Genomic DNA, 24,563 nt, shown 5'->3' on the forward strand with positions numbered 1-24,563 from the left:
TGGATGAACAGGTTTCTTGTGGCTTCTTCTTTGGCGATCACTTGTAGCTGAGTAAGATTGTCTTCCATGAACACGGCCGTAACAGTTAGTCCATAAGTGAGTCCATTATTATGGCATAAGCTCTCATTGACTAGAGTCTTCACCAGATGCATGAAGTGTTCTCATGAGTACATGGATATAGAGGGAGTAAAAACTGTAAAGAGTGAGGTGAAATAGAAATGAAATGCAATAAAATAAACTAGAGTCTGGAGTCTGACAATTTTGTGGAGTACTTGAGAAGCAAAGAGACCATTCACAGTGGCAGTAATGGACGATAACACACCCTATCACTCCTAAGTTAATAAATAGCAGTAGTGGGAGAGGAAATCATGAACTTGATTCTGGCCTAAATGGATAGAATCACAGTTCTTGATAAAAAAATTCCTTCAGTAGCACCTTAAACCCCTTCATGGATCAATGCCTTGTCGTGGCGAAGGGGCTTGAATAACTCAGAGAAGCTATGAGCTATGCCATGCAGGGCCACCCAAGATGGACAGGTCATAGTGGAGAGTTTTGACTAAACGTGATCCACCTGGAGAAGGAACTGGCAAGCCACTCCAGTAACCCTGCCAAGAAAACTCCATGGACAAAGACAACAGGCATATAAAAGTTATGACGCTGGAAGATGAGCCCCTCAGGTCGGAAGGCGTCCAACATGCTACTGAGGAAGAGCGGAGGACAAGTACAAGTAGATTCAGAGCTGATGAAGCGGCTGGGCCAAAGCCGAAAGGACGCTCAGTTGTGGATATGCCTGGAAGCGAAAGGAAAGTCCGATGCTGTAAAGAAAAATATTGCATAGGAACCTGGAATGTAAGAACCATGAATGGAGGTAAGCTGGATGTGGTCAAAAATGAGATGACAAGAATAAATATCGACATCCTGGGCATCAGTGAACTAAAATGGAAGGGAATGGGCGAATTCAGTTCGGATGACTATCATATCTACTACTGTGGGCAAGAATCCCGTAGTAGAAATGGAGTGGCCCTCATAGTCAACAAAAGAGTGGCAAAAGCTGTAATGGGATGCAATCTCAAAAATGACAGAATGATCTCGATACGAATCCAAGGGAGACCTTTTAACATCACAGTAATCCAAGTTTATGCACCAACTACCGGTGCTGAAGAAAGTGAAATTGACCAATTCTATGAAGACCTACAACACCTTCTAGAAATGACACCAAAGAAGGATGTTCTTCTCATTACAGGGGATTGGAATGCTAAAGTAGGGAATCAAGAGATAAAAGGAACAACTGGCAAGTTTGGCCTTGGAGTTCAAAATGAAGCAGGGCAAAGGCTAATAGAGTTCTGTCAAGAGAACAAGCTGGTCATCACAAACACTCTCTTCCAACAACACAAGAGACGACTCTACACATGGATATCACCAAATGGACAGCATCGAAATCAGATTGATTATATTCTCTGCAGCCAAAGATGGAGAAGCTGTATACAGTCAGCAAAAACAAGACCTGGAGCTGACTGTAACTCAGATCATCAGCTTCTTATAGCAAAATTCCAGCTTAAACTGAAGAAAGTAGGAAAAACCACTGGGCCAGTAAGATACAATCTGAATCAAATCCCTTATGAATACACAGTGGAAGTGAGGAACAGGTTTAAGGATTTAGATTTGGTGGACAGAGTGCCTGAAGAACTATGGATGGAGGCTCGTAACATTATACAGGAGGCAGCAACGAAAACCATCCCAAGGAAAAGGAAATGCAAGAAAGCAAAATGGCTGTCCAACGAGGCCTTACAAATAGCGGAGGAGAGGAGGCAAGCAAAATGCAAGGGAGATAGGGAAAGATACAGGAAACTGAATGCAGATTTCCAAAAAACAGCAAGGAGAGACAAGAGGGTCTTCTTAAATGAGCAATGCAAAGAAATAGAGGAAAACAATAGAATGGGGAAAACCAGAGATCTGTTCAAGAAAATTGGAGATATGAAAGGAACATTTCGTACAAAGATTACCATAATCAAGGACAAAAGTGGTAAGGACCTAACAGAAGCAGAAGACATCAAGAAGAGGTGGCAAGAATACACAGAGGAATTATACCAGAAAGATATGGAGGTCTCGTACACCCCAGGTAGTGTGGTTGCTGACCTTGAGCCAGACATCTTGGAGAGTGAAGTCAAATGGGCCTTAGAAAGCACTGCTAATAACAAGGCCAGTGGAAGTGATGATATTCCAGCTGAACTATTTAAAATTTTAAAAGATGATGCTGTTAAGGTGCTACACCCAATATGCCAGCAAGTTTGGAAAACTCAGCAATGGCCAGAGGATTGGAGAAGATCAGTCTACATCCCAATTCCAAAGAAGGGCAGTGCCAAAGAATGCTCCAACTACCGCACAATTGCGCTCATTTCACACGCTAGCAAGGTTATGCTTAAAATTCTACAAGGCAGGCTTAGGCAGTATGTGGACCGAGAACTCCCAGAAGTGCAAGCTGGATTTCGAAAGGGCAGAGGAACCAGAGACCAAATAGCAAACATGCGCTGGATTATGGAGAAAGCTAGAGAGTTCCAGAAAAACGTCTACTTCTGCTTCATTGACTATGCAAAAGCCTTTGACTGTGTCGACCACAGCAAACTATGGCAAGTTCTTAAAGAAATGGGAGTGCCTGATCACCTCATCTGTCTCCTGAGAAATCTCTATGTGGGACAAGAAGCTACAGTTAGAACTGGATATGGAACAACTGATTGGTTCAAAATTGGGAAAGGAGTACGACAAGGTTGTATATTGTCTCCCTGCTTATTTAACTTATATGCAGAATTCATCATGCGAAAGGCTGGACTAGATGAATCCCAAGCAGGAATTAAGATTGCCGGAAGAAATATCAACAACCTCAGATATGCAGATGACACAACCTTGATGGCAGAAAGTGAGGAGGAATTAAAGAACCTTTTAATGAGGGTGAAAGAGGAGAGCGCAAAATATGGTCTGAAGCTCAACATCAAAAAAACCAAGATCATGGCCACTGGTCCCATCACCTCCTGGCAAATAGAAGGGGAAGAAATGGAGGCAGTGAGAGATTTTACTTTCTTGGGCTCCTTGATCACTGCAGATGGTGACAGCAGTCACGAAATTAAAAGACGCCTGCTTCTTGGGAGAAAAGCAATGACAAACCTAGACAGCATCTTAAAAAGCAGAGACATCACCTTGCCTACAAAGGTCCGTATAGTTAAAGCTATGGTTTTCCCAGTAGTGATGTATGGAAGTGAGAGCTGGACCATAAAGAAGGCTGATCGCCGAAGAATTGATGCTTTTGAATTATGGTGCTGGAGGAGACTCTTGAGAGTCCCATGGACTGCAAGAAGATCAAACCTATCCATTCTTAAGGAAATCAGCCCTGAGTGCTCCCTGGAAGGACAGATCGTGAAGCTGAGGCTCCAATACTTTGGCCACCTCATGAGAAGAGAAGAATCCTTGGAAAAGACCCTGATGTTGGGAAAGATTGAGGGCACTAGGAGAAGGGGACGACAGAGGACAAGATGGTTGGACAGTGTTCTCGAAGCTACGAACATGAGTTTGACCAAATTGCGGGAGGCAGTGCAAGACAGGAGTGCCTGGCGTGCTATGGTCCATGGGGTCACGAAGAGTCGGACACGACTAAACGACTAAACAACAACAACAACAAAAAGCACCTTAAAGACCAACTAAGTTTATATTTTGGTATGAGCTTTCGTGTGCATGCACACTTCTTCAGATACACTAGAAACAGAAGTGTCAGACCCTATATATATATATACAGAGGGTGGTGGGGCTGGGTGGGAATGGGTGGTGGGCTGATGGGAGTGGTAAACCTAGAGATGGCTGTTAATGGCTGCTGATGGCTGCAATTAGTCCTGGGCTGAGGTGCTAAAGAGAGCTTGATCATGAATAATGAGATAAGAATCCGATGTCTCTATTCATCCCAGGTGCTTCCATGGTTTTAAGCTTGGTAATGATTTCCAATTCAGCAACTTCTCTTTCCAGTCTGTTCCTGAAATTTCTCTGTAATAAAACAGCTGCTTTGAGATCTTGTATAGAATGTCCTGGGAGATTGAAGTGTTCTCCTACTGGTTTTTCAGTCTTATGGTTCCTGATGCATTTATCCTTTGGCGTAGGGTTTGGCCTGTTTGTCCAATATAGAGAGCTGAAGGGCACCGTTGGCATTTGATGGCATACACAATGTTAGAAGATGAGCAATTAAATAGTCCTGAGATGGTATGTTGGATGTTGTTGGGGCCAGTAATGATGTTGTCCGGGTGTATGTGGCAGCAAAGTTGGCATCTGGGTTTATTGCAGGCTCTGGTACCAGTGTCCATGTTAAGTCTGTGGTTGTATTATTGTGGGTGAGGAGTTGTTTAAGATTGGGTGGCTGTCTGTAGGCAATGAAAGGTCTTCCTCCCAGAGCTTGAGAAAGGGAGCTGTCATTGTCCAGGAGAGGCTGTAGATCTCTGATGATGCCATCAAATGCCAACGGTGCCCTTCAGCTCTCTATATTGGACAAACAGGCCAAACCCTACGCCAAAGGATAAATGGACATAAATCTGACATCAGGAACCATAAGACTGAAAAACCAGTAGGAGAACACTTCAATCTCCCAGGACATTCTATACAAGATCTCAAAGCAGCTGTTTTATTACAGAGAAATTTCAGGAACAGACTGGAAAGAGAAGTTGCTGAATTGGAAATCATTACCAAGCTTAAAACCATGGAAGCACCTGGGATGAATAGAGACATCGGATTCTTATCTCATTATGCATGATCAAGCTCTCTTTAGCACCTCAGCCCAGGACTAATTGCAGCCATCAGCAGCCATTAACAGCCATCTCTAGGTTTACCACTCCCATCAGCCCACCACCCATTCCCACCCAGCCCCACCACCCTCTGTATATATATAGGGTCTGACACTTCTGTTTCTAGTGTATCTGAAGAAGTGTGCATGCACACGAAAGCTCATACCAAAATATAAACTTAGTTGGTCTTTAAGGTGCTACTGAAGGAATTTTTTTATTTTGCTTCGACTCAGACCAACACGGCTACCTACCTGTTACTAGTTCTTGATAAGTTCCAATTCAGCAGCCTCTTTTGTAGGAGATGTAGACTTGTTTATTTATGCTTATAGACTGCTTTTCAAAGCATCTTGCAATAAAAACAACATCCAAAACCACTGCAATATTAAAATACCAGAGAAAAAAATATTAACAATTATGCAAATTCATCTGAAAATCACAAGGATCACATAGAGCAGAAGAGCGTTTCAGGCAAAAGTAGAGTGTATTGGCCAAACAAATAGAGCAGCAGACCAATAATATAAAGCACGAACAACAGAAAACTACGCAGGACTGAAAGTCTGGGTAAATAAAGCCATCTTTTACAGCCTGATGAAAAACCTCTTTTCTGTAGGAAGTATGAATCTGTTCTACAACGTAGATGCTGCTACTGAAAAGGACCTGTTTGCAGTCACACAGGTCTGAGAAATTCAGTTCCATGCATTTAGGCTTGAATCAGGATAATGGTTTCCTCTTAATATCTGTTACTCCTTTTGTGAATGGTCACTTTGTTTATGTCATAATATCTGCCTTTAAGCTGCCACAAGCTTCTTTGTTGTTTTAGAAATTAAACGTTTACAAGTGAAGTCAGAAAGTGCCTCTGGTCCCCTCTTGCCCTTTTTGAGCCAATTGTAAATGCTAATGCAGGAGCACAACATATATATTGAATGCACATTTTAATTAGCATGGTTTCTTCCCTTGAAAAACAACACCACCACTAGTGTTTTAAATTTGCCTTATAGGGTAAGACTGCAATTGTATACACACTTAAAGGTAAAGGGTAAAGGCACCCCTGACCATTAGGTCCAGTCGTGACCGACTCTGGGGTTGTGGTGCTCATCTCACATTATTCGCCGAGGGAGCCGTCGTACAGCTTCCAGATCATGTGGCCAGCATGACTAAGCTGCTTCTGGCGAACCAGAGCAGCACACGGAAATGCCGTTTACCTTCCCGCTGTAGCGGTACCTATTTATCTACTTGCACTTTGACGTGCTTTTAAACTGCGAGGTTGGCAGGAGCTGGGACCGAGCAACGGGAGCTCACCCCGTTGCGGGGATTCGAACTGCCGACCTTCTGATCGGCAAGCCCTAGGCTCTGTGGTTTAACCCACGGCGCCACCTGCGTCCCACACACTTACCTAGGAGTAATTTCCCATTGAATTGTGATTAGTCATACATAAGACTATTAAATTCTCCTCTTATCTGGTATGTTTTGTTATTGTCCCCAGTATGATATCTGCTTTATACCTGATAGAAGATAAAAATTAGAATATAGTATTATTTTTTTAAGTGTTGTTGTTTAGGAGGGTTTATTGATCCACCACCACCATGCACTTTGTTGATTATATGAAATAAAATGCAAGAATGCTATACAGTATGCAAAACATTAAGTGGCAAGACATTCCTCAGGCACATGTACAAAAATAACTTATTTAAAAAATTGGAATCCTTCCATATACTGTACCATTCAGCCTTTCATTATTTACCATTGTGGAATACTTCTGTACTGGTTATGGATTGGTGTTTTACAGGCCATCCTAGATCTGAGCAGGAAGCAAGAAGCTGCCAAATGAATGAAACCACCTTGTTGCTCAGTGAGGAGGAAGGATTTGTACTTGAACCACTTGACAATTCAGGTTAGATTGGTCGCATTTCGCTCTTGACTGAAAACATGCAACTTGGGAGTTCTCAACACCACCTCCAATGCCAGCTCTGTCAGCTCAGGCAAGGAGACTGTTGGGCAGTAAGGCGGGCAGTAAACTAGCAGAATCCCTAATCTGTCTCGATTACCCAGGAACCCCCACACTAGATCCCCACACAACTGGACAGAGAGCATGAGAAGAAAGAGATGGGATTTCTATAGACCACAACAGCTGCCCCTCCCTGACCCCTAAGCCTGCCCTGTTGCTGCAAGTAGGACAGCTGGGCAAGACCAACTCCAGCCTGCTCACTCCAGCAGATATCCCTCTGTGGGCTGGATCATGCGCTCCCAGAATTTCCAGCATCTGCGCAGACACAATTTCCAGTGTCGGCGCTGCGAAATGAGTCCCCCTGCCGTGCTGTGCCGGTTTAGCGCAGTGCACGGGGACTCGCCAAGCGCGCAGCTCTGTTTGGGGGTGGCTCGTGGGCCAGTTAAACGACCCCTGTGGGGGGTTGCCGACCCCTGTCCTATACCCGTTTCCCCAAATTGGGTCTCCAGTTGCCTTTCCCATTATCCCTTGCCAGCTGCAAATGATGGGAGTTGTAGTCCAAAAACAGCTGGAGACGCAAGTTTGGCCAACACTGTCCTAGACACATCTTCTCTCCCTTCCACACAACAATTAAAATAAACACAAAAACAATTGGGACAAGGTCAGTCCCACAGCAGATGATGTTAAGGGGGGCGGTGCTCTGAATTTACTCCCAAAGTAGGGTTGCTATATGAAATATACTCGGAGTCGAGAGTGAATTTCATGCTCTTTATTCAGCTCATAGTCATCAAGGAGAAGAGAAGACGAATGGCTCTTTTCCCAAAACCATCTGCTTATATACATTATTTACACAATGGGCCTTGCGTGATTGGCTACTTCAGGGCTACACCTGTGGGCCAATTATATTGTGGATTGACTTCTGCCTGCAGCCTGATTGGCTGCTCCTACAGGCCAATCAGGTAGCAGATTCACTTCTGCCAGCCGCCTGATTGGCTGCTCCAGCAGGCCAATCAGGTTGCGGATTCACTTCCACCTGGAGTTGGATTGGGTAGCTCCCGCTGATTCTGAATCCTATTGTTCTAGGATTCAGCTCAGTACATAACACCCCTCCCCTCTAAGTTCCAGTCCTGCCCGGGAAGTTGCATTCGTAGTCCCCAAGGTCTGCTGGCCGCCTCCGTGTGCGTTGTGGCCTGGGGTGTTCCTTGGTCAGGGGTTCTGGTTCTGGCTCGTGTTCCGAGGCTGCTGGCTGTGCCGGGGCTGTCTGGTCTGGCGCCACTGAACCACTAGGTTGTAGCTCTGGTTCCGGTGTCCTTCCAGCCTCGGGGCGCCCCTCTGTGCCTACTGCTTCTGCTTCCCCTGCCCACCCCTCTCGCTCTACAGGCCTCACTGCCCTGCTGTCCCCTTGGGACCCCTCTGTCCCGCTCTCCTCCCGGGTTCCTCCTGGGAATCGTCGCCGTAGCTGGTCGCAGTGGCGGCGCCAACATTGCCCCCCTTCCGTTAGTACCTCGTACGACACGGGACCGGTCACCTTGGTGACTGTGGCGGGTACCCATGCTGGGCCTGCCCCAAAATTCTTTGCATACACTGGGTCCTGGGCCACAAATGTCCGGGGGTTCCTGCCTTTCCCCACCACTACCTCATCCTGAGCTCTGTCGGGGTGAAGTCGGTCCAGTCTAGTTGCAAGGCGCCGGCCCATTAGTAATTCAGCTGGGCTCCGGCCCGTCGTTGTGCTTGGGGTGCTGTGCTGTGCTAGAAGAAATGTGGCAAGGCGGTATTCCCAGTCCCCTTGTGTCATGCGGCGGAGGCTGTCCTTGGTGGTCCGCACCATGCGCTCCGCTTGGCCATTGGTGGCAGGGTGGAATGGTGCTGAGCGGATGTGGCGGATGGCGTTCTGCGCTGTGAAGGTCTGGAACTCCTCTGACGTGAATGCGGTTCCATTGTCCGAGACGAGGGTGTCAGGGAGCCCGTGGGTCGCAAACAGCTTACGTAGTACCCGGATGGCTGCCGCCGTAGAAGTGGATGGTACCAGTGCGACCTCCAGCCATTTGGTGTAGGAATCCACCACTATGAAGAATGTTTTTCCCTGGAAGGGGCCAGCGAAGTCCACGTGCAAGCGTGACCATGGATGTCGGGCGGACTCCCAGGGCTGGACTGGGGCCCTTGGGGGATCCGGGCGGGATTCTTGGCAGGTCTGGCAGTGTTGGACCCAGGCCTCTATCTCTCTGTCAATCCCCGGCCACCACACATAACTCCTGGCAAGGGCCTTCATCCTCACTACCCCTGGGTGTGTCTCGTGTAGGGCTGTGAGGACCCTTTTGCGGAGGGGCTGGGGAACAACAACCCTGCTTCCCCATAACAGGCACCCCTTGTGGGCCGACAGTTCATGTTTGCGGTTTGTGTAGCCAGCGAATTCTGGCCCGGGGCTGCTGCTGGGCCATCCTCGCCACACCCAGTCCAGGACCCGGGAGATGACCCTATCTTTTGTGGAATGGTGCGCAACTTCTTGTGCCTGAATGGGTCGGTCGGGAAGCAGCTCCAGGGTCATAACCTCTTGCGCAGGCGCTGGGTCGGGGCCTGTTTCTGGTAGTGGTAGCCTGCTGAGGGCGTCTGCGTGGCCCATCGCCTTCCCAGGGCGGTGGATTAGTGCATACTGGTAGCCGGCAAGGAAAATTGACCACCTGAGGACACGTGGAGACAACACTTGGGGGGTCTGCTTCTCAGGGGCAAACAGGCCAAGCAACGGCTTGTGGTCAGTCACTATGGTAAAGGGCCGCCCGTACAAGAAATCATGGAATTTTTTTACGCCCTTCACGATTGCCAGACCCTCCTTGTCAATCTGTGAGTAGTTTCGTTCGGCTGCAGCAAGCGTCTGGGAGAAGTATGCCACCGGCACCTCTCTTCCATCCGGGAGTTGGTGTCCCAGGACAGCGCCGATGCCATAGGGAGAGGCGTCGCATGCCAGCACCACTGGCAGCCTCTCGTCGAAGTGTGCTAAGACCGAGTTCGAGACGAGCAAGTCCTTGACTGCCTGGAATGCGGCCCTTTGTCGCTGGCCCCACACCCAAGGGGCCCTTTTATCTAGGAGTCTGTGTAGGGGCTCCGCTACCGCTGCCTTATGGGGAAGGAAGGCATGGTAAAAGTTCAATAGTCCCAAGAATGACTGAAGTTCGGGCTTGCTCTTGGGCGCTGGGGCCTCACAAATGGCCCGTACCTTGTCACCGGTTGGATGGACCCCTTCTGCGTCCACCTTAAATCCCAGAAAGTCCACCTGCGGCACTCCCAGTAAACACTTTTCCCGCTTCACCTTGAGGCCCGCCGTCTGGAAACGGTGCAGGACGGAGCGGAGGCGGTCCTCAAATTCCTCTGGTGTGGGCCCGGCGATCAGTACATCATCGAAGAAGGGGGTGACGCCAGGAATCCCTTTAAGGAGAGAGTCCATTAGATTCTGGAATATGCCTGGTGCCACGCTAACGCCAAATTGCAGCCGCTTTACTCTGAATGCCCCTCTGTGCGTCACAATCGTCTGGGCCTCTGCTGTGGCTTCGTCCACAGGCAACTGTTGATACGCTTGGGCCAAGTCCAGTTTGCCAAAGATTTTTGACCCAGCCAGGGTGGCGAGGACATGGCTGACCACTGGCACTGGGTATGCATGGGCCGTGAGAGCCTTGTTTATGGTGCATTTGTAGTCTGCACAGATGCGGACCGAACCGTTAGGCTTGACGGGTGTGACAATTGGAGTTTCCCAGGGGGCGTTGGGCACCGGCTCCAGCACTCCTTGCTCCACGAGCCGGTCCAATTCCTCATCTATGCGGGGTTTCAGGGCGAACGGGACCCGGCGGGCCTTGTGCCTGATGGGTCGTACAGCGGGGTCTAGCTGTAGGGCAATGGGGGGTCCTGTATATCGTCCCAATGCCCCATCGAAAACCCCTGGAAACTCTTTGCATATGGCGTCCACGTCCACTTGTAAGCTAGTGCGGTTCACCCCGGTAACGGCTAGCCCCAGAGGTCCAAACCATGCCAGTCCCAGTAAGCTAACGTAGGGGCCCTTAACTACCAGCAAGTCCAATTGTTGCTTTCGCCCTCGATATTGCACCCTGAAGGTCCCCACCCCCATAGTAGGGACCTTACGTTTCTGGAAGTCCCGGAGGGTGAATGGGGCCGGCCTTAGTTTGGGACCCCCATTAGGGCACAGTTCCCTTAATGTTCGGGCCGAGATTATGGATAGAGTTGAACCCGTGTCCAGCTCCATGCGGCATGGGGCTCCCTCTATCTGTACCTCTATATAAATTTTCTCTGTGCTGGGATGGGGCAACTGGAATACCTGATAGTCCGTGATCTCCGTCGAGTTGCCTTGGTGCATGGTGCCGTGTGACCTGGGGCTCCTGGGTCGGTCATCTGATGCTTGTCGACGTGTGAGTCGAGCCCGACACACCCGGGCGATGTGTCCTAATTTTCTGCACTGCCTGCACTCTGCGTTGCGGAAACGACAGGTCCTCCTCTCGTGGTTCTCCCCGCAGCTTGCACAGTTCCCTCCTTCTCGTCGAGGCTGCTGTGGTGTGTGTGCTGCTTGAGTGCGCCGCTGTACTCTGTGTACTTCCTCCCTGTCAGATTCGGATTCGTCGGTGAGGTCTTCGTGGTAGACCCTCGGTTGGGATGGCGGGGCCGGTCGTGCCTCTTGCGTTGACCTTTCGGCGGCTTCGGTTGCCAGGGCTTCCTCCAGAGCAATCTGGAACGTGAGGTCTTTTTTGGCGTAGAGGCGTCGTTGCAACATCTTGTCCCTCAGGCCACCGACGAGGCGGTCACGAAGCATGTTCTCCAATTCTGAGAAGTTGCATAACCGGGCGGCTTGGCGGAGGGAGGTCACAAACCCAGTTATGGTTTCCCCCGGGGCTTGCCGCTTTGCGTAGAAGGCATTTCGGCAAGCTACCACCGAGGGCTGTGGTGAGAAGTGCTCCTTCAGCTGTTCCATTATTGTTTTGTAAGAGACGGTAGCGACATCTCTAGGTGCAAGGAGAGCCCGGGCGATTTCAAACGTCTCCTCTCCACAGACGCTGAAGAATGTCGCCCTCTTCATGGCATCGTTGGTGACTTCTTTCGCTTGCAGGAGGAAGTTGAAACGGGCGGCGTACCCTTCCCAGTCTCCCAATGCTGGTTTGAATGGCGAGAAGCTGCTGTCGGTTGCCATTCTGGGTTCCTTGGGTCCTGGAGCTGAAGCCTGGATGCACGGTGCGATGCAGCGGTGCAGCAGGTGGCGGTGCTGCGGTGCAGTGCGTGGTGGCGGTCAGCTCAGCAGGATCCCATCCTCGTCGCCAGTGAAATATACTCGGAGTCGAGAGTGAATTTCATGCTCTTTATTCAGCTCATAGTCATCAAGGAGAAGAGAAGACGAATGGCTCTTTTCCCAAAACCATCTGCTTATATACATTATTTACACAATGGGCCTTGCGTGATTGGCTACTTCAGGGCTACACCTGTGGGCCAATTATATTGTGGATTGACTTCTGCCTGCAGCCTGATTGGCTGCTCCTACAGGCCAATCAGGTAGCAGATTCACTTCTGCCAGCCGCCTGATTGGCTGCTCCAGCAGGCCAATCAGGTTGCGGATTCACTTCCACCTGGAGTTGGATTGGGTACTCCCGCTGATTCTGAATCCTATTGTTCTAGGATTCAGCTCAGTACATAACACCATATGTCCAGAATTTCCCAGACATATATGGAATACTGCTGTGTATAGCAGTGTCGGGGCGGAAATCAGTAAATGTCCAGGAAAATCCGGATATATGGCAATCTATGTCTGCAGTGCCGTTTTTCCATTTTAAAAAACTCCAAAATGGCTTTTTTAATGATTTTGCCGAACAACTTTTCTATCTGGATTTTCTCTGTTTGAAATATGGCAGCGCTACCCCAAAGGCAAAAAACCAATCCTTTGCTACCCTATTCCTTGGGTCGACTTGCAATATTTCACTTGTGAATGTGCCTTTTATCTAGTTCTCACAAGGAAACAAAGAGGGAAAAAGAGAAGAAAGTTACTTGTTGATTATGTGAATCAGCTAAGCAGAAAAACTATGCAAAACCAGCTTATGGACTATGAAGACACATTAACTGCATTAGATATTGCACCCCCTACAAGAAGGCTCATGATTTTACAGGACTTGGGGAGCGCGGATAAACTTCTGGGCAGACCTACCCAGACTACAATTAATGAAGATTTGCAAAAGGTAACAGTTGATTATTTGGGGCGCTTCCAAACAACCTATTTGTTGAGTAGTCTTCGTGATTTCTTTGCAGGGAGATAAGATGATGTTGACTATTTAGTGTGCATTCATTCTGATGTGTTTGTGGGGAGTTTAGATGCCATTTCATCAGAGCAAGTGCTATCCCATGATATTTTCCAATCACTTTCCTTCTTGCAAAAAGTGATCTTTGGGGGAAGTGGGTTTGCTGCACAAGACCTCCCAGCAACAATCAAGTGTAATTTTGCAACCTGAATTTGCCAATTTGTAACTGAATCCCACCTGAAAATCACGACAGTACTCTGGAAGAACACCTTATACAGTATGCTCCTGCATTGTTGCCATATTTATGTATACATCTTGAAATACTCTGTGTTCAGAACTGCTCCCTCCAATATATTTTCACAGATTTTAATGTTTGGGGTATTGCAAAGATCACAGAGCAAGTACGAGATTATCAGAATTGTCCATATGTTCTGCAGATCCAATAGTCAGCTATTAAAGCTGCTTCTGTTGCTAAGCATTTAAAAACAACAATAAAAACCTACTACAACGATACAAATAAAAATAGCTAAACAAAATGGCAGGACTACAGGTCCTGCCCCAGTAAAAGAGGGAATATTGCTCTTCAAATTAAGAGCCAGAATCTGGGGGGGGGGGGGAATTGTTCCTAAAACTGGCTAAAGGTAGCACTTGGCATCCTTCCCTCTTAGATGTTTGTTAGGTTTCTTTAGTGTGTTCCCAAGTAATCTGATTTGTTCCTGAATTATCTGGTCTTGGAAAGGAAGGTCTCTTGGAAGGTCTGCTGGGTGCACTACAGTTAATGGAGATTTCCCAGGGGAAGAGGTGGCTTAGGGCTCCAGTTTGCCTACACCCCAAGGCAATATATTTAATAGTGAGTTAGACATTTCTAAATATCTACAGAAGCTTTCTTTATCAATGAAAAGGTTAAGCAAGTCAAGAGCTGTCATATTAGTTGTCACTTACTGAATTTTTGATTCATTAATATGAAAGTCATATTCCAGAATTGCAGAGAAAAAATATATATGAATACTGTTTTTACAGCTCTTTGCTAAAAGTCTCAGGTGTGGAAGAAAAAGGTTGCAAGAGCTTGCAGTTGAAAGAAGCAACGAACAAGATGTCCAAGGCAAGATTTTAAAATTATGTCTGTTTTCAACTAGTTGTTATAACTCCTCCATCTGTAGTTTTGGGGGGAACGCACCACATTCAGCAAGTGTACCCCAAAGAAGAGCATGCTTAAATTCAGGAGGTGCAGATCTGTGTTAACACACATTCCAGTATTGGAAAAGTCATTTATCAACTGAGCCATGAAATAGCTGTATGACTGGGCCCTGCCGCTCAATGGTGGTGTGGTTGGACTGGTGCAATGGTCAAGAAGTTAAGTGTAATTGTCTGATTACTATTTTATTGTCAATTCAGAATTGCCAACAGCAGAGGTTCCAAAAGCTATGCAAGACACAACTTACCAGATTGTGTCACAAAGTAGCGGAGAAGAAAAGGGAAATATAGAAATTGTTGAACCTATGGTAAGTACGTTCAGTGCAAAGTCGTATTACTGTGCACTTAAGTTTTTCATGGCTCCATGAAAAGCCTGAAACTACTTCCCTTCCAACTAGGGGGTGGGGAAGAGGAGAGAGATTGGGGTCTGTGCTCTACACATCACTCCTTCCCTTTTCTAGAGTAGTCTGGAAAAGACTTTAGCCCTCTTAAAGTCTATCAGCATCCTGCAGCTCCACCACACACAGGGAATCTGGAAGCTCAGCCTTGCTCAATGCACTACTGACAGACAGCCATACTTAGACCTTTTGGTTTTGTAAGGGTCTTTCCTTGGTTCTTTACTGCTTAACAAAATGAGTTTGTGTTAAAGACCGGCAAGGCTGAACCGGGCGTAAATGCCAACTATACCAGTTGAACTCAGCAGAGTAGCGCAGGCACAGCAGAAACTTCTTGGTTGCAAGATGAAGGCAAGTTGCAGGAACACAGGAACTCACTGCCTCTAGTATTGTGTAACTATATACAGCTTTATTTACAAGAACAAAACAACAAACAGTACATAGATCAGTACTTCTCTCTACAACACAATAACCACATCAGAAACACACCACCAACTCTCCACAAAACCCCACAAATTCACCCTTAGTCTAATAGGGTTACTGCACCAGTCACCAAGCTGTTGCTAAGGCTCTATCACTAGGCAAATTATCCAGCTCTGGAGATTGCTGAATCACTCTTCTGGGCATGTTGCCAGCTCTTAATTGCTATGTGACCAGATGCACGTACTCACACAGTGAAAAAACCTAAACAGTTTGGGTAGGTTCCTCTGGGTTGTTGTTTTTTTGAAATCTGAGATATTAATGATACACCATAACTGGGTAGTAGTAATTATATTATATTATATTATATTATATTATATTATATTATATTATATTATATTATATTATATTATATTTATACTATACTTCTTATACCCCGCCCATCTTGCTGGGTCATCCAGCCACTCTGGGCGGCTTCCAACAAGAGATTAAAAATACATTAAAACATCAGACATTTAAAAAAAAACACCTTCCCTAAATAGGGCTGCCTTCAGATGTCTTCTAAACATCAGATAGTTGTCTATTCCTTTGACATCTGATGGGAGAGTGTTCCACAGGGTGGGTGCCACCACTGAGAAGGCCCTCTGCCTGGCTCCCTGTAACTTTGCTTCTCGCAGAGAGGGAACCTCCAGAAGGCCCTCAGCGCTGGACCTCAGTTTCCGGGCCAAACGATGGGGGTGGAGACGCTCCTTCAGGGTACTTTAGCTGAAATTGTAGTTCATACTACAAAAGAAGTACAGAGGTGTCATCCTGCACACTATAATTCCATTGGGAGCTTATTTTCCTCTTTTCGGTTTTCTTCTCTTCCTTGAGTTGTCCTTTTAGGACAGGAAGCCTCCTTCTCATCCCAGTACCTAAGCCATGCTTTCATATCCATATTCTGCTACAAGTGGAGTTAATGACAGTTTCCCCCCCCCCTTCTTTAGTGACCGTCCCCCCTCTGTAAGACTACAGTCATAGGTACACTTGTCTTAGAATCATAAAACTGTAGAGTTGGAAGGGACCCTGAGGATCATCAAGTCCAACCACAGCAATGCATTAATAATAATAATAATAATAATAATTTTTATTTATACCCCACCCATCTGGCTGGGTTTCCCCAGCCACTCTGGGCAGCTTCCAACAGAAAAATAAAACACAGTAATCTATTAAACATTAAAAGCCTCCCTGAACAGGGCTGACTTCAGATGTCTTCTAAAAGTCTGGTAGCTGTTTTTCTCTTTGACATCTGATGGGAGGGCGTTTCACAGGGCAGGCGCCACCACCGAGAAGGCCCTCTGCCTAGTTCCCTGCAACTTGGCTTCTCGCAACGAGGGAACCACCAGAAGGCCCTCGGTGCTGGACCTCAGTGTCCGGGCAGAATGATGGAGGTGGAGACGCTCCTTCAGGTATATGAAGGAATGAATATGCAGCTGTCCCATACAGGGATAAAGCCTGAAACCTTTGTGTTTTCAGCACCATGCTCTAACCAGCTGAGCTAGTAAGCAAACTTAGTGGAGCTGACTTCTGAGTAAACATGTGAGATTGCAGTATAAAAAACAGTATTGGAATAGATCAAAGAAAAATTATACATCCAATTCAATTCTGGGGAAAACAATGCTTTCAACAAAATTGGGGCCTTGTTCTTAGGTAAAAATCTAATAGATCCGGCTATTTAGCGTCTCTACATCTCCCATTTAGTCCCAAAAAAGGAACCATAAAATTCAACACAGAAGCTCTGTCTAGCCTGAAATATTCATCTGCTACTGAGTAATGAACATATGCTCAAAAAGAACATTACTGAGAAGTAAAATTTATTTGCTAAGAGACTGATCACTCTCCCCCCCCCCACCTTGTAATATCAGGAAACTGTTGGTGGAGTGTCTGCTACGTCTAATGGTTCTTCACAAGAGACTTCTGTAAGTCTAGAGGTTGAGGCTGCAGTGGAAAAGGTATGTTTTATTATTTATTCCAAGTTTCACCTGACACCCAATAAATAAGAATGTTTAGGTCTGGTTTAATGGGATCCAATGTTATCCATGGACTTTGAGGGTCATTCTTGAGGATATGATTAAGAGCTGCTTTCGGATTTCACATTTGTTGTGGTTTTGGCAACTAGCAGCCATGCAGAGGGTTTCCCCACTAACCCATGCTGTTTTTTCCTAGTGAAACAAAACAATAACACACCACCACCACAAACACATATTAAAAGGCTGTAGAATATTAATTTCTCAAAAGTTAAATTGAGAGGGCAACCAAAATGGTCAAAGGCCTGGAAACGATGCCTTATGAGGAACGGCTTAGGGAGCTGGGTATGTTTAGCCTGGAGAAGAGAAGGTTAAGGGGTGATATGATAGCCATGTTCAAATATATAAAAGGATGTCATATAGAGGAGGGAGAAAGGTTGTTTTCTGCTGCTCCAGAGAAGCGGACACGGAGCAATGGATTCAAGCTACAAGAAAGAAGATTCCACCTAAACATTAGGAAGAACTTCCTGACAGTAAGAGCTGTTCGGCAGTGGAATTTGCTACCAAGGAGTGTGGTGGAGTCTCCTTCTCTGGAGGTCTTTAAGCAGAGGCTTGACAGGCATGTGTCAAGAATGCTTTGATGGTGTTTCCTGCTCGGCAGGGGGTTGGACTGGATGGCCCTTGTGGTCTCTTCCAACTCTATGATTCTATGATTCTAAATTGGTCAAGCAACATCAATAGTATTGTTTAAAAGGTCCCCCCAGAGGTTGTATTTTCTGTGTCAACTAAGGAAATTTAAATTGCCCCAGAAAATGCTGATCCAATTTTACAGAAGCATCATTGAAACTGTTCTCTGTAATTCTATTACTGCTTGGTATGGTACAGCCTCCAAGACAGACAAGAAAAGGCTCCAATGAGCTGTAAGAATTGCAGAAAGGGTAATTGGTGCTAGCTTGCCTACAATAGAGTCAGTCTATGCTACCAGAGTTAAGAAGAGAGCGGAGAGAATTGCAGCAGATCCTTTACATCCCTGCCATCATCTGCTAGATTTACTCCCATCTGGACGTCGCTACAGGTCTTCATATACAAAATTGGCCAGGCACAGTTTTTTTCCCTTGTGCCATTAAATTGCTGAATTTGAAGATGTGTAGCTGAAGGGGAGGTCAATTATGGGTGGGTTTCTTTGCTTATTTGTATTGTGAGTGGAACAGTGTGTGTATGTTTACATTGCAATGTAGCCAAAACAAATTCCAAGTATGTTGGAAAATGTACTTGGCAAATAATAATAATAATAATAATAATAATAATAATAATAATAATAATAATAATAATAAAAAATCAGCCCCAGGCCTGCTTCCTAAAAGAATACCCTCCACAAGAGGGCCAATCTTAGCTCCTATCCTGAGATCCTTCAAGTTCCAAATTAAAAAACCTGACTCTTCAGAAAGGCTAGTGATAAGAGTATCAATCTCCAGCAATTTCAGGGCTGGGAGAAAAACCTATAATCCTGGAGAGCTGTCCCAAGTCAGTTTAGAAAATACTGGACCAGTGGACCAGTGGTCTGAGTTTGTGGAAGGCAGATTCCTGTGTGCTTGCTTCTGTTCCTGCTGCTATGTTTTATGAGTTTTCAGCTGAAAATGTAATATGAATTATAATTGTATTTGCACTGTTGGTTGTTGGTTGATTTTTGCATGTTCAGTATCTTGGTTTTTGTTGAAAACTTATTTGGTTTAAGCTGGGGTGGTGGCCAGCTTGTGGCCCGACTCCAACTCCCATCAACCCTGCGGTCAGTGGTCATGGAAGATGGGAGCTGTAGTCCAACAACATCTTGAGGGCCACAAGTTGGCCACCCTGGTTTAAACCTTTAAGCCTTAAAGAAAAATAGGATTTTTAAAAAATGCTTTAAAAATAAATGTGTAAGTAAAAACTTTGCCACTTTAAGTGTACTGTACAGTTGTACTGACACTTTTCAGTAGCAGTACTAAGATACTAGTCTAACCATATGACCACGTTTGCGAAATGAACTTGACTGAGTAATTCCTTGGTAAATTTCTGTGAGACCACAAATGTGCAGCAGAATTCTAGGAAAATCTGTGAATTTTTTCACACTTTTAAGGAGCATAATCATTCATCATTTACCCTTTGAGTGGCTGTTATAAGTGCTTGTGTTGCTTTATAATGTAGGGAAATAAAGACAATGCTCCAGATAATGAAGAAGAAAAAAAGGATAAAAGAGCTGTAGATTTGCTAAATACTTTCCGGGTAAGTTGCTATTTAAACACAGGTGACATTCAAACATAATGCTGAACCATAGTTAAGTTAGTGCTACATGAATGGGCCTAAGTTCATATGCTGCTGCTTCCTCTCCTCTTCCCACACAGCTGCTAGGAGTCTAAACAAAATTTTAAAAAATCCTTCCAGTAGCACCTTAGAGACCAACCACATTTGTCATTGGTATGAGCTTTCGTGTGCATGCAGAAAGCTCATACCAATGACAAACTTAGTTGGTCTCTAAGGTGCTACTGGAAAGAATTTTTTAATTTTGTTTAGACTACGGCAGACCAACACAGCTACCTACCTGTAACTAGTTGCTAGGAGTGTTTGAGAAGCTTTTGCTTTCCTTCTGCTTAACCATGACCTGTTATTTTGTCCAAAATTAAAACTGTAGAGTAACACAGAGTTTTTAGTTTCATCAAGGCCGCTTCATAACTCATGGTTCAAAGGTGGCACTTTTCTTTTTTAGATTTTTTTAAAAAACCATGCACATTGTAAGTGTTAAACTAATTTGGAAGAAACCATCTGTGGTTAAGTGAAAGCAAAAACTTCTTGAATCCTTCTGAACGTGCAGTAGAAGAGGAGGGAACAGGTAGTGTCTGAGCCTAGGAAAAGGCTAGGCTCATTCATGTAGTGCTAAACCATGGTTCACAATTACGTATTAACATGGCCACAATATCTGCCAGTAAGTTAATAAAAAGAATGTGTGCCAAGCCTATGTGAGTTGTTGTGCCCTGATTATAATAAAATAGCTACACATAAAAATAAATGAAATCAAATGCAAGTATGTTTTTACTATGAGGAAAAATTATCAAAATGTCCCTATGTCTAAATTCTGTAACTTTTAGAGCAGGCTTACTCAAACTTGGCCCTCCAGATGTTTGGAGACTACAATTCACATCATCCCTGACCACTGGTCCTGCTATCTAGGGATCATGGGAGTTGTAGGCCAAAAATATCTGGAGGGCTGAGTTTGAGGAAGCCTGTATATCAATGGCAATTTCTGGCTTCTTTCTTTTGGCTGTGTTGCCCTCTCAATGCACACAGTCCTTACTCTCTTTTTTAAAAATTTATTTATTTCAACAACAATTTATACATCACAGTGTCCTTACTCTTTCCTGAGAGGTGTCTGCAATCTTGAAATGAAAGCCAAGAGAAGCACTCTGTCCAAAATCCCTGTCAGGAATGCCACTGCCACAGGCTAAAAAAGCAAAGTTATTGGTGGGGGCAAAGGATGCTTCCTTCCCTTAATGTGGCTCAGCCTCTTGTGTCCTGTGAGAGCTGTTTGCAAAGAACTGCAGGCTGCATGAACCCATCGTGAGTCATTCACACATGACTTGGGTGCACAACCTCTAGCCCTCTTGCATTGTTCCCCTGCAACTGATGTGAAGAGGCATGCTGCCTCTGATTCCGGAGGTACCAATACCCGTCATGACTAGAAGCCATGTATACCCTTGTCCTCCATTAATTTGTCAACTTAATTCCCCTTTCAACGATATCTTCTTGAGCATCCACCATTCAGTGGATTTGTAACTGGCTTACTGACCGAACCCAAAGGGTGCTCATCAATGGCTCCTCTTCATCCTGGAGAGTAGTGACTAGTGGGGTGCCACAGGGTTCTGTCTTGGGCCCAGTCTTGTTCAACATCTTTATCAATGACTTGGATGATGGGCTTGAGGGCATCCTGAGCAAGTTTGCAGATGACACCAAATTGGGAGGGGTGGCTAACACCCCAGAGGACAGGATCACACTTCAGAATGACCTTAACAGATTAGACAACTGGGCCAAAGCAAACAAGATGAATTTTAACAAGGAGAAATGTAAAGTACTACACTTGGGCAAAAAAAATGAAAGGCACAAATACAGGATGGGAGACACCTGGCTTGAGAGCAGTACATGTGAAAAGGATCTAGGAGTCTTGGTAGACCACAAACTTGACATGAGTCAGCAGTGTGATGCAGCAGCTAAAAAAGTCAATGCAATTCTGGGCTGCATCAATAGGAGTACTGTATAGCATCTAGATCAGGGAAAGTAATAGTACCACTGTATTCTGCTCTGGTCAGACCTCACCTGGAGTACTGTGTCCAGTTCTGGGCACCACAGTTCAAGAAGGATACTGATAAGCTGGAACGTGTCCAGAAGAGGGCAACAAAAATGGTCAAAGGCCTGGAAACGATGCCTTATGAGGAACGGCTTAGGGAGCTGGGTATGTTTAGCCTGGAGAAGAGAAGGTTAAGGGGTGATATGTTAACCATGTTCAAATATATGAAAGGATGTCATATAGAGGAGGGAGAAAGGTTGTTTTCTGCTGCTCCAGAGAAGCGGACACGGAGCAACGGATTCAAACTACAAGAAAGAAAATTCCACCTAAACATTAGGAAGAACTTCCTGACAGTAAGAGCTGTTTGGCAGTGGAATTTGCTGCCAAGGAGTGTGGTGGAGTCTCCTTCTTTGGAGGTCTTTAAGCAGAGGCTTGACAGCCATCTGTCAGGAATGCTTTGATGGTGTTTCCTGCTTGGCAGGGGGTTGGACTGGATGGCCCTTGTGGTCTCTTCCAACTCTATGATTCTATGATTCTATGATTCTATGATACCTTGTGATAGTGAATTCAAGTGGCCATGCGTTTACTTTAGAACTTCCTTTTGCTTATACAGTACTAGATCTCCCACCCTCAGCTTCATTGGATGAAAATGCTGGGCTAGATAGGCCTTTGTTCTATTTTTGCAGGGCTCTTTTGATAGTCCTAGACCTATGCTATGACAAGCAGCAGGCTTGAATGCTTCCTGCTGCAGGGCTGGATAATCTCTGACCCTCCAGATGTTGTTGGACTGCAGTTTATTTCATCCCTGAAGCTGAAGCTGACGGGAAGTCCAAAGACTTCTGGAGGGCTGCAGGTTTCTCTTCGATGACATACAACATAGTGTGTATGTGAGAGTGGGCATAGCCAAGTGGGGCAGGGAGAGGCAGCTGCCCCCCCCCATCAATAAAAATATAAAATCAAAAATACATAGCTAACCGAGGTTCTCACCCCCCCCCCCAAACAAAAATCCTGGCTATGCCCATGGAGAGTAGTGAATGGTTATGTCTTTATATATGAAGTGAGAAATATGGGGATAAATAGGAAGTAGAAGAGCAATCTGTAAGACCCTTTCACCAAAGCCCGATTCCTTCCATCAACAAATGTTGTGATGAATATAATGCTAAACAGCGCAGCATCTATCACACAGCTGCTCACCCATCATTTTCATGTGTAAAACTGAACTTCACCTCTTTGGTTTATTCCTTTGTTTTGTTCCCTATGCAGAACATGTACCAGGCAGGAGCAAAGTCTTTCAGTTTTCTGACCCTCTGTAAAAACAAGACCAAGAAAGAAGTGGCAGACAAATTCTTTAGCTTGCTTGTTCTAAAGAAACAGCGAGCTATTGAGGTGGCTCAGGCTGCTCCCTATGCTGACATTGTGGTGACGGTGGGTCCAAACTTCCATACTTTCTGAAGGGTAGAGTGATCTCCTTTTAACCATTAGTTGCTATGCTTGAAAACTGTACTCTGCGTTCTATGAAAGTTGTCAAGAGACACCTTACAGCATACCGAGATCTTTGGATTAGACCGTGTCCTCCACTGCATAGATGTGCACATGCACTTAACAACAAGAGCTAATAGACGATGTGCAGAAATATTATATTGTTAAAAAGAAACACAATGCCTTTGTTTAATTAGCACATCCAGAGTTCAAGCTGTATGTTAGGAAGAACGCTGCTGCTGTTGTTGTTTTTCTAAAAAAAAATGTTAAAGTATAATTTCCATGGGTTACCTGTTTTTCTGTTTCCATATGAAGTAAAAACAGGGTTAGCTATGTTTGATTCTGTATGCAAAACTGGCTGATTGTTAGCTATCAAAACGTGGATATCGGCGCGCAGGACACACTTTAACAGCAACAATGGGAATTCTGTACAGCTGTGACGTCTTCTTGACCAACGTTTGTATTTAACATTTTTAGTTACAATGCTTCATACGCTGTGCAGTATTACTTTCGTTAAGGCAAACATGTGGTGCTTATTCTGCATGTTGCCTATTATTGCTGTGCATCCAAGTCCCCACAGACACCACACACTGGGTACGTGAGTTTGCACTTTGCAGACACTTGAACTATAGTGGCTTATGGTAGCTTTGGATTGGTGAACACAGGAGTGTTCCAAAATGAGTGCTACCTGCCTCCTCATCCTACTCCCTGCTTTGCGGTGTTGAAGCTTGAGGGCTGTACCATCCAGGGACATCCTTAGGCTGCAGAAAGAACAACCCCCCCCCTCCCATGAGAAGTGATGAGACAGAGCTATTGCTCACTATGGTTTAGACCAAAGGTATGGATGCTGGAACTCTTACAAAATAGTTGTATATATGTATGTGTTCTCCTATATAACCTGTGTAATTAAACACAGTGTTTTGATTTGTTTTTCTTTCTTTCTTTTCTATCTCCTGGAACTTTTTGACTCATTAAGTAAATGCCTTTTTGAACCTGAAACATCTTTAAAATTGTGTAATAATTTAATGCACTGTGTACTGGGGTGGGAAGCTTAGCAAAAATGTCGTCAAACTTGGAACAGTGCCAAGAGCCAAACTAGACTTGATGTGGCTACACAGTAGTTTGCTTAAACCTTAAGCTAGTTACTCAAACCTTAAACCATGCACAAACCAGGGGGACAAGGGGTCTGATTCCTGGAGCAAAAGCAGCATGGAGATGCTAAATCCTTCCTTGTCCACAGCTGATCTGCTTCATAGTCTGCGTCCACCAACAACTGAAGTGAAAAGGTCCTCAAAAAAGCACGAGGGGATGGATATAGGGAAGTGAGCTGCGGGTACATGGGGATGGTTTTACACCTCATATTTGTGTCCCTGTTAGGAATATTATTCAATATATTATACCTGTTTGTGGTTCGCTGGCTCTTCATTGGATCTCAGTCAGTAGCTGTTTGAATTCTTGGCTTTGCGGTGACTTCATTCCAGTTTGGAAAGCTTTGCAGCCTTAGAGAGCTCATCTGCCCATGTTGGAGGATTCCGACAAGCCTCTTCTCTCTCTGCCCTCCCCAGTGCCACAGAAGTTGCAGGGGAGTCAGCTGGAGAGTAGTATGGAGCCCAGTCACCCATGGAGGCAAACGTGATTTTTTTTGAAGGTTTTAAGCTTACTTTTTGGAACTTTGAAATCATTCCTAGTCCCTGTTGTCTAAAAACTGTACACACAA

At 45.4% G+C, this 24,563-nt stretch overlaps 2 protein-coding genes across 2 annotated transcripts in view; one reads left to right on the top strand and one right to left on the bottom strand.

Annotated features, from left to right (window-relative positions):
• RAD21L1 (RAD21 cohesin complex component like 1) overlaps positions 1–23,617 on the top strand; it is a 29,772-nt gene extending 6,155 nt beyond the window's left edge. The window contains exons 7-13 of the mRNA XM_060277369.1: positions 6,601–6,705; positions 12,748–12,977; positions 14,058–14,139; positions 14,433–14,539; positions 16,951–17,037; positions 19,237–19,314; positions 22,631–23,617. Coding sequence (XP_060133352.1) covers positions 6,601–6,705; positions 12,748–12,977; positions 14,058–14,139; positions 14,433–14,539; positions 16,951–17,037; positions 19,237–19,314; positions 22,631–22,819 — 878 coding nt within the window. The 3' untranslated portion in view covers positions 22,820–23,617. The remainder of the gene's footprint in view (positions 1–6,600; positions 6,706–12,747; positions 12,978–14,057; positions 14,140–14,432; positions 14,540–16,950; positions 17,038–19,236; positions 19,315–22,630) is intronic.
• On the bottom strand, positions 7,522–12,368 carry LOC132592468 (uncharacterized protein K02A2.6-like). The gene has a single exon (XM_060277368.1). The coding sequence runs from the start codon at positions 11,942–11,944 to the stop codon at positions 7,874–7,876; it is 4,071 nt and encodes a 1,356-aa protein (XP_060133351.1). The 5' UTR covers positions 11,945–12,368; the 3' UTR covers positions 7,522–7,873.
• Positions 23,618–24,563: the final 946 nt, after the last annotated feature.

The sequence above is a fragment of the Zootoca vivipara genome, chromosome 7 (assembly GCF_963506605.1).
Source record: "Zootoca vivipara chromosome 7, rZooViv1.1, whole genome shotgun sequence".
NCBI lineage: Eukaryota > Metazoa > Chordata > Lepidosauria > Squamata > Lacertidae > Zootoca > Zootoca vivipara.

Coding starts and splice junctions, on each gene's coding strand:
- LOC132592468 (XM_060277368.1), bottom strand. CDS start 11,944: ATGGCAACCGACAGCAGCTTCTCGCCATTCAAACCAGCATTGGGAGAC.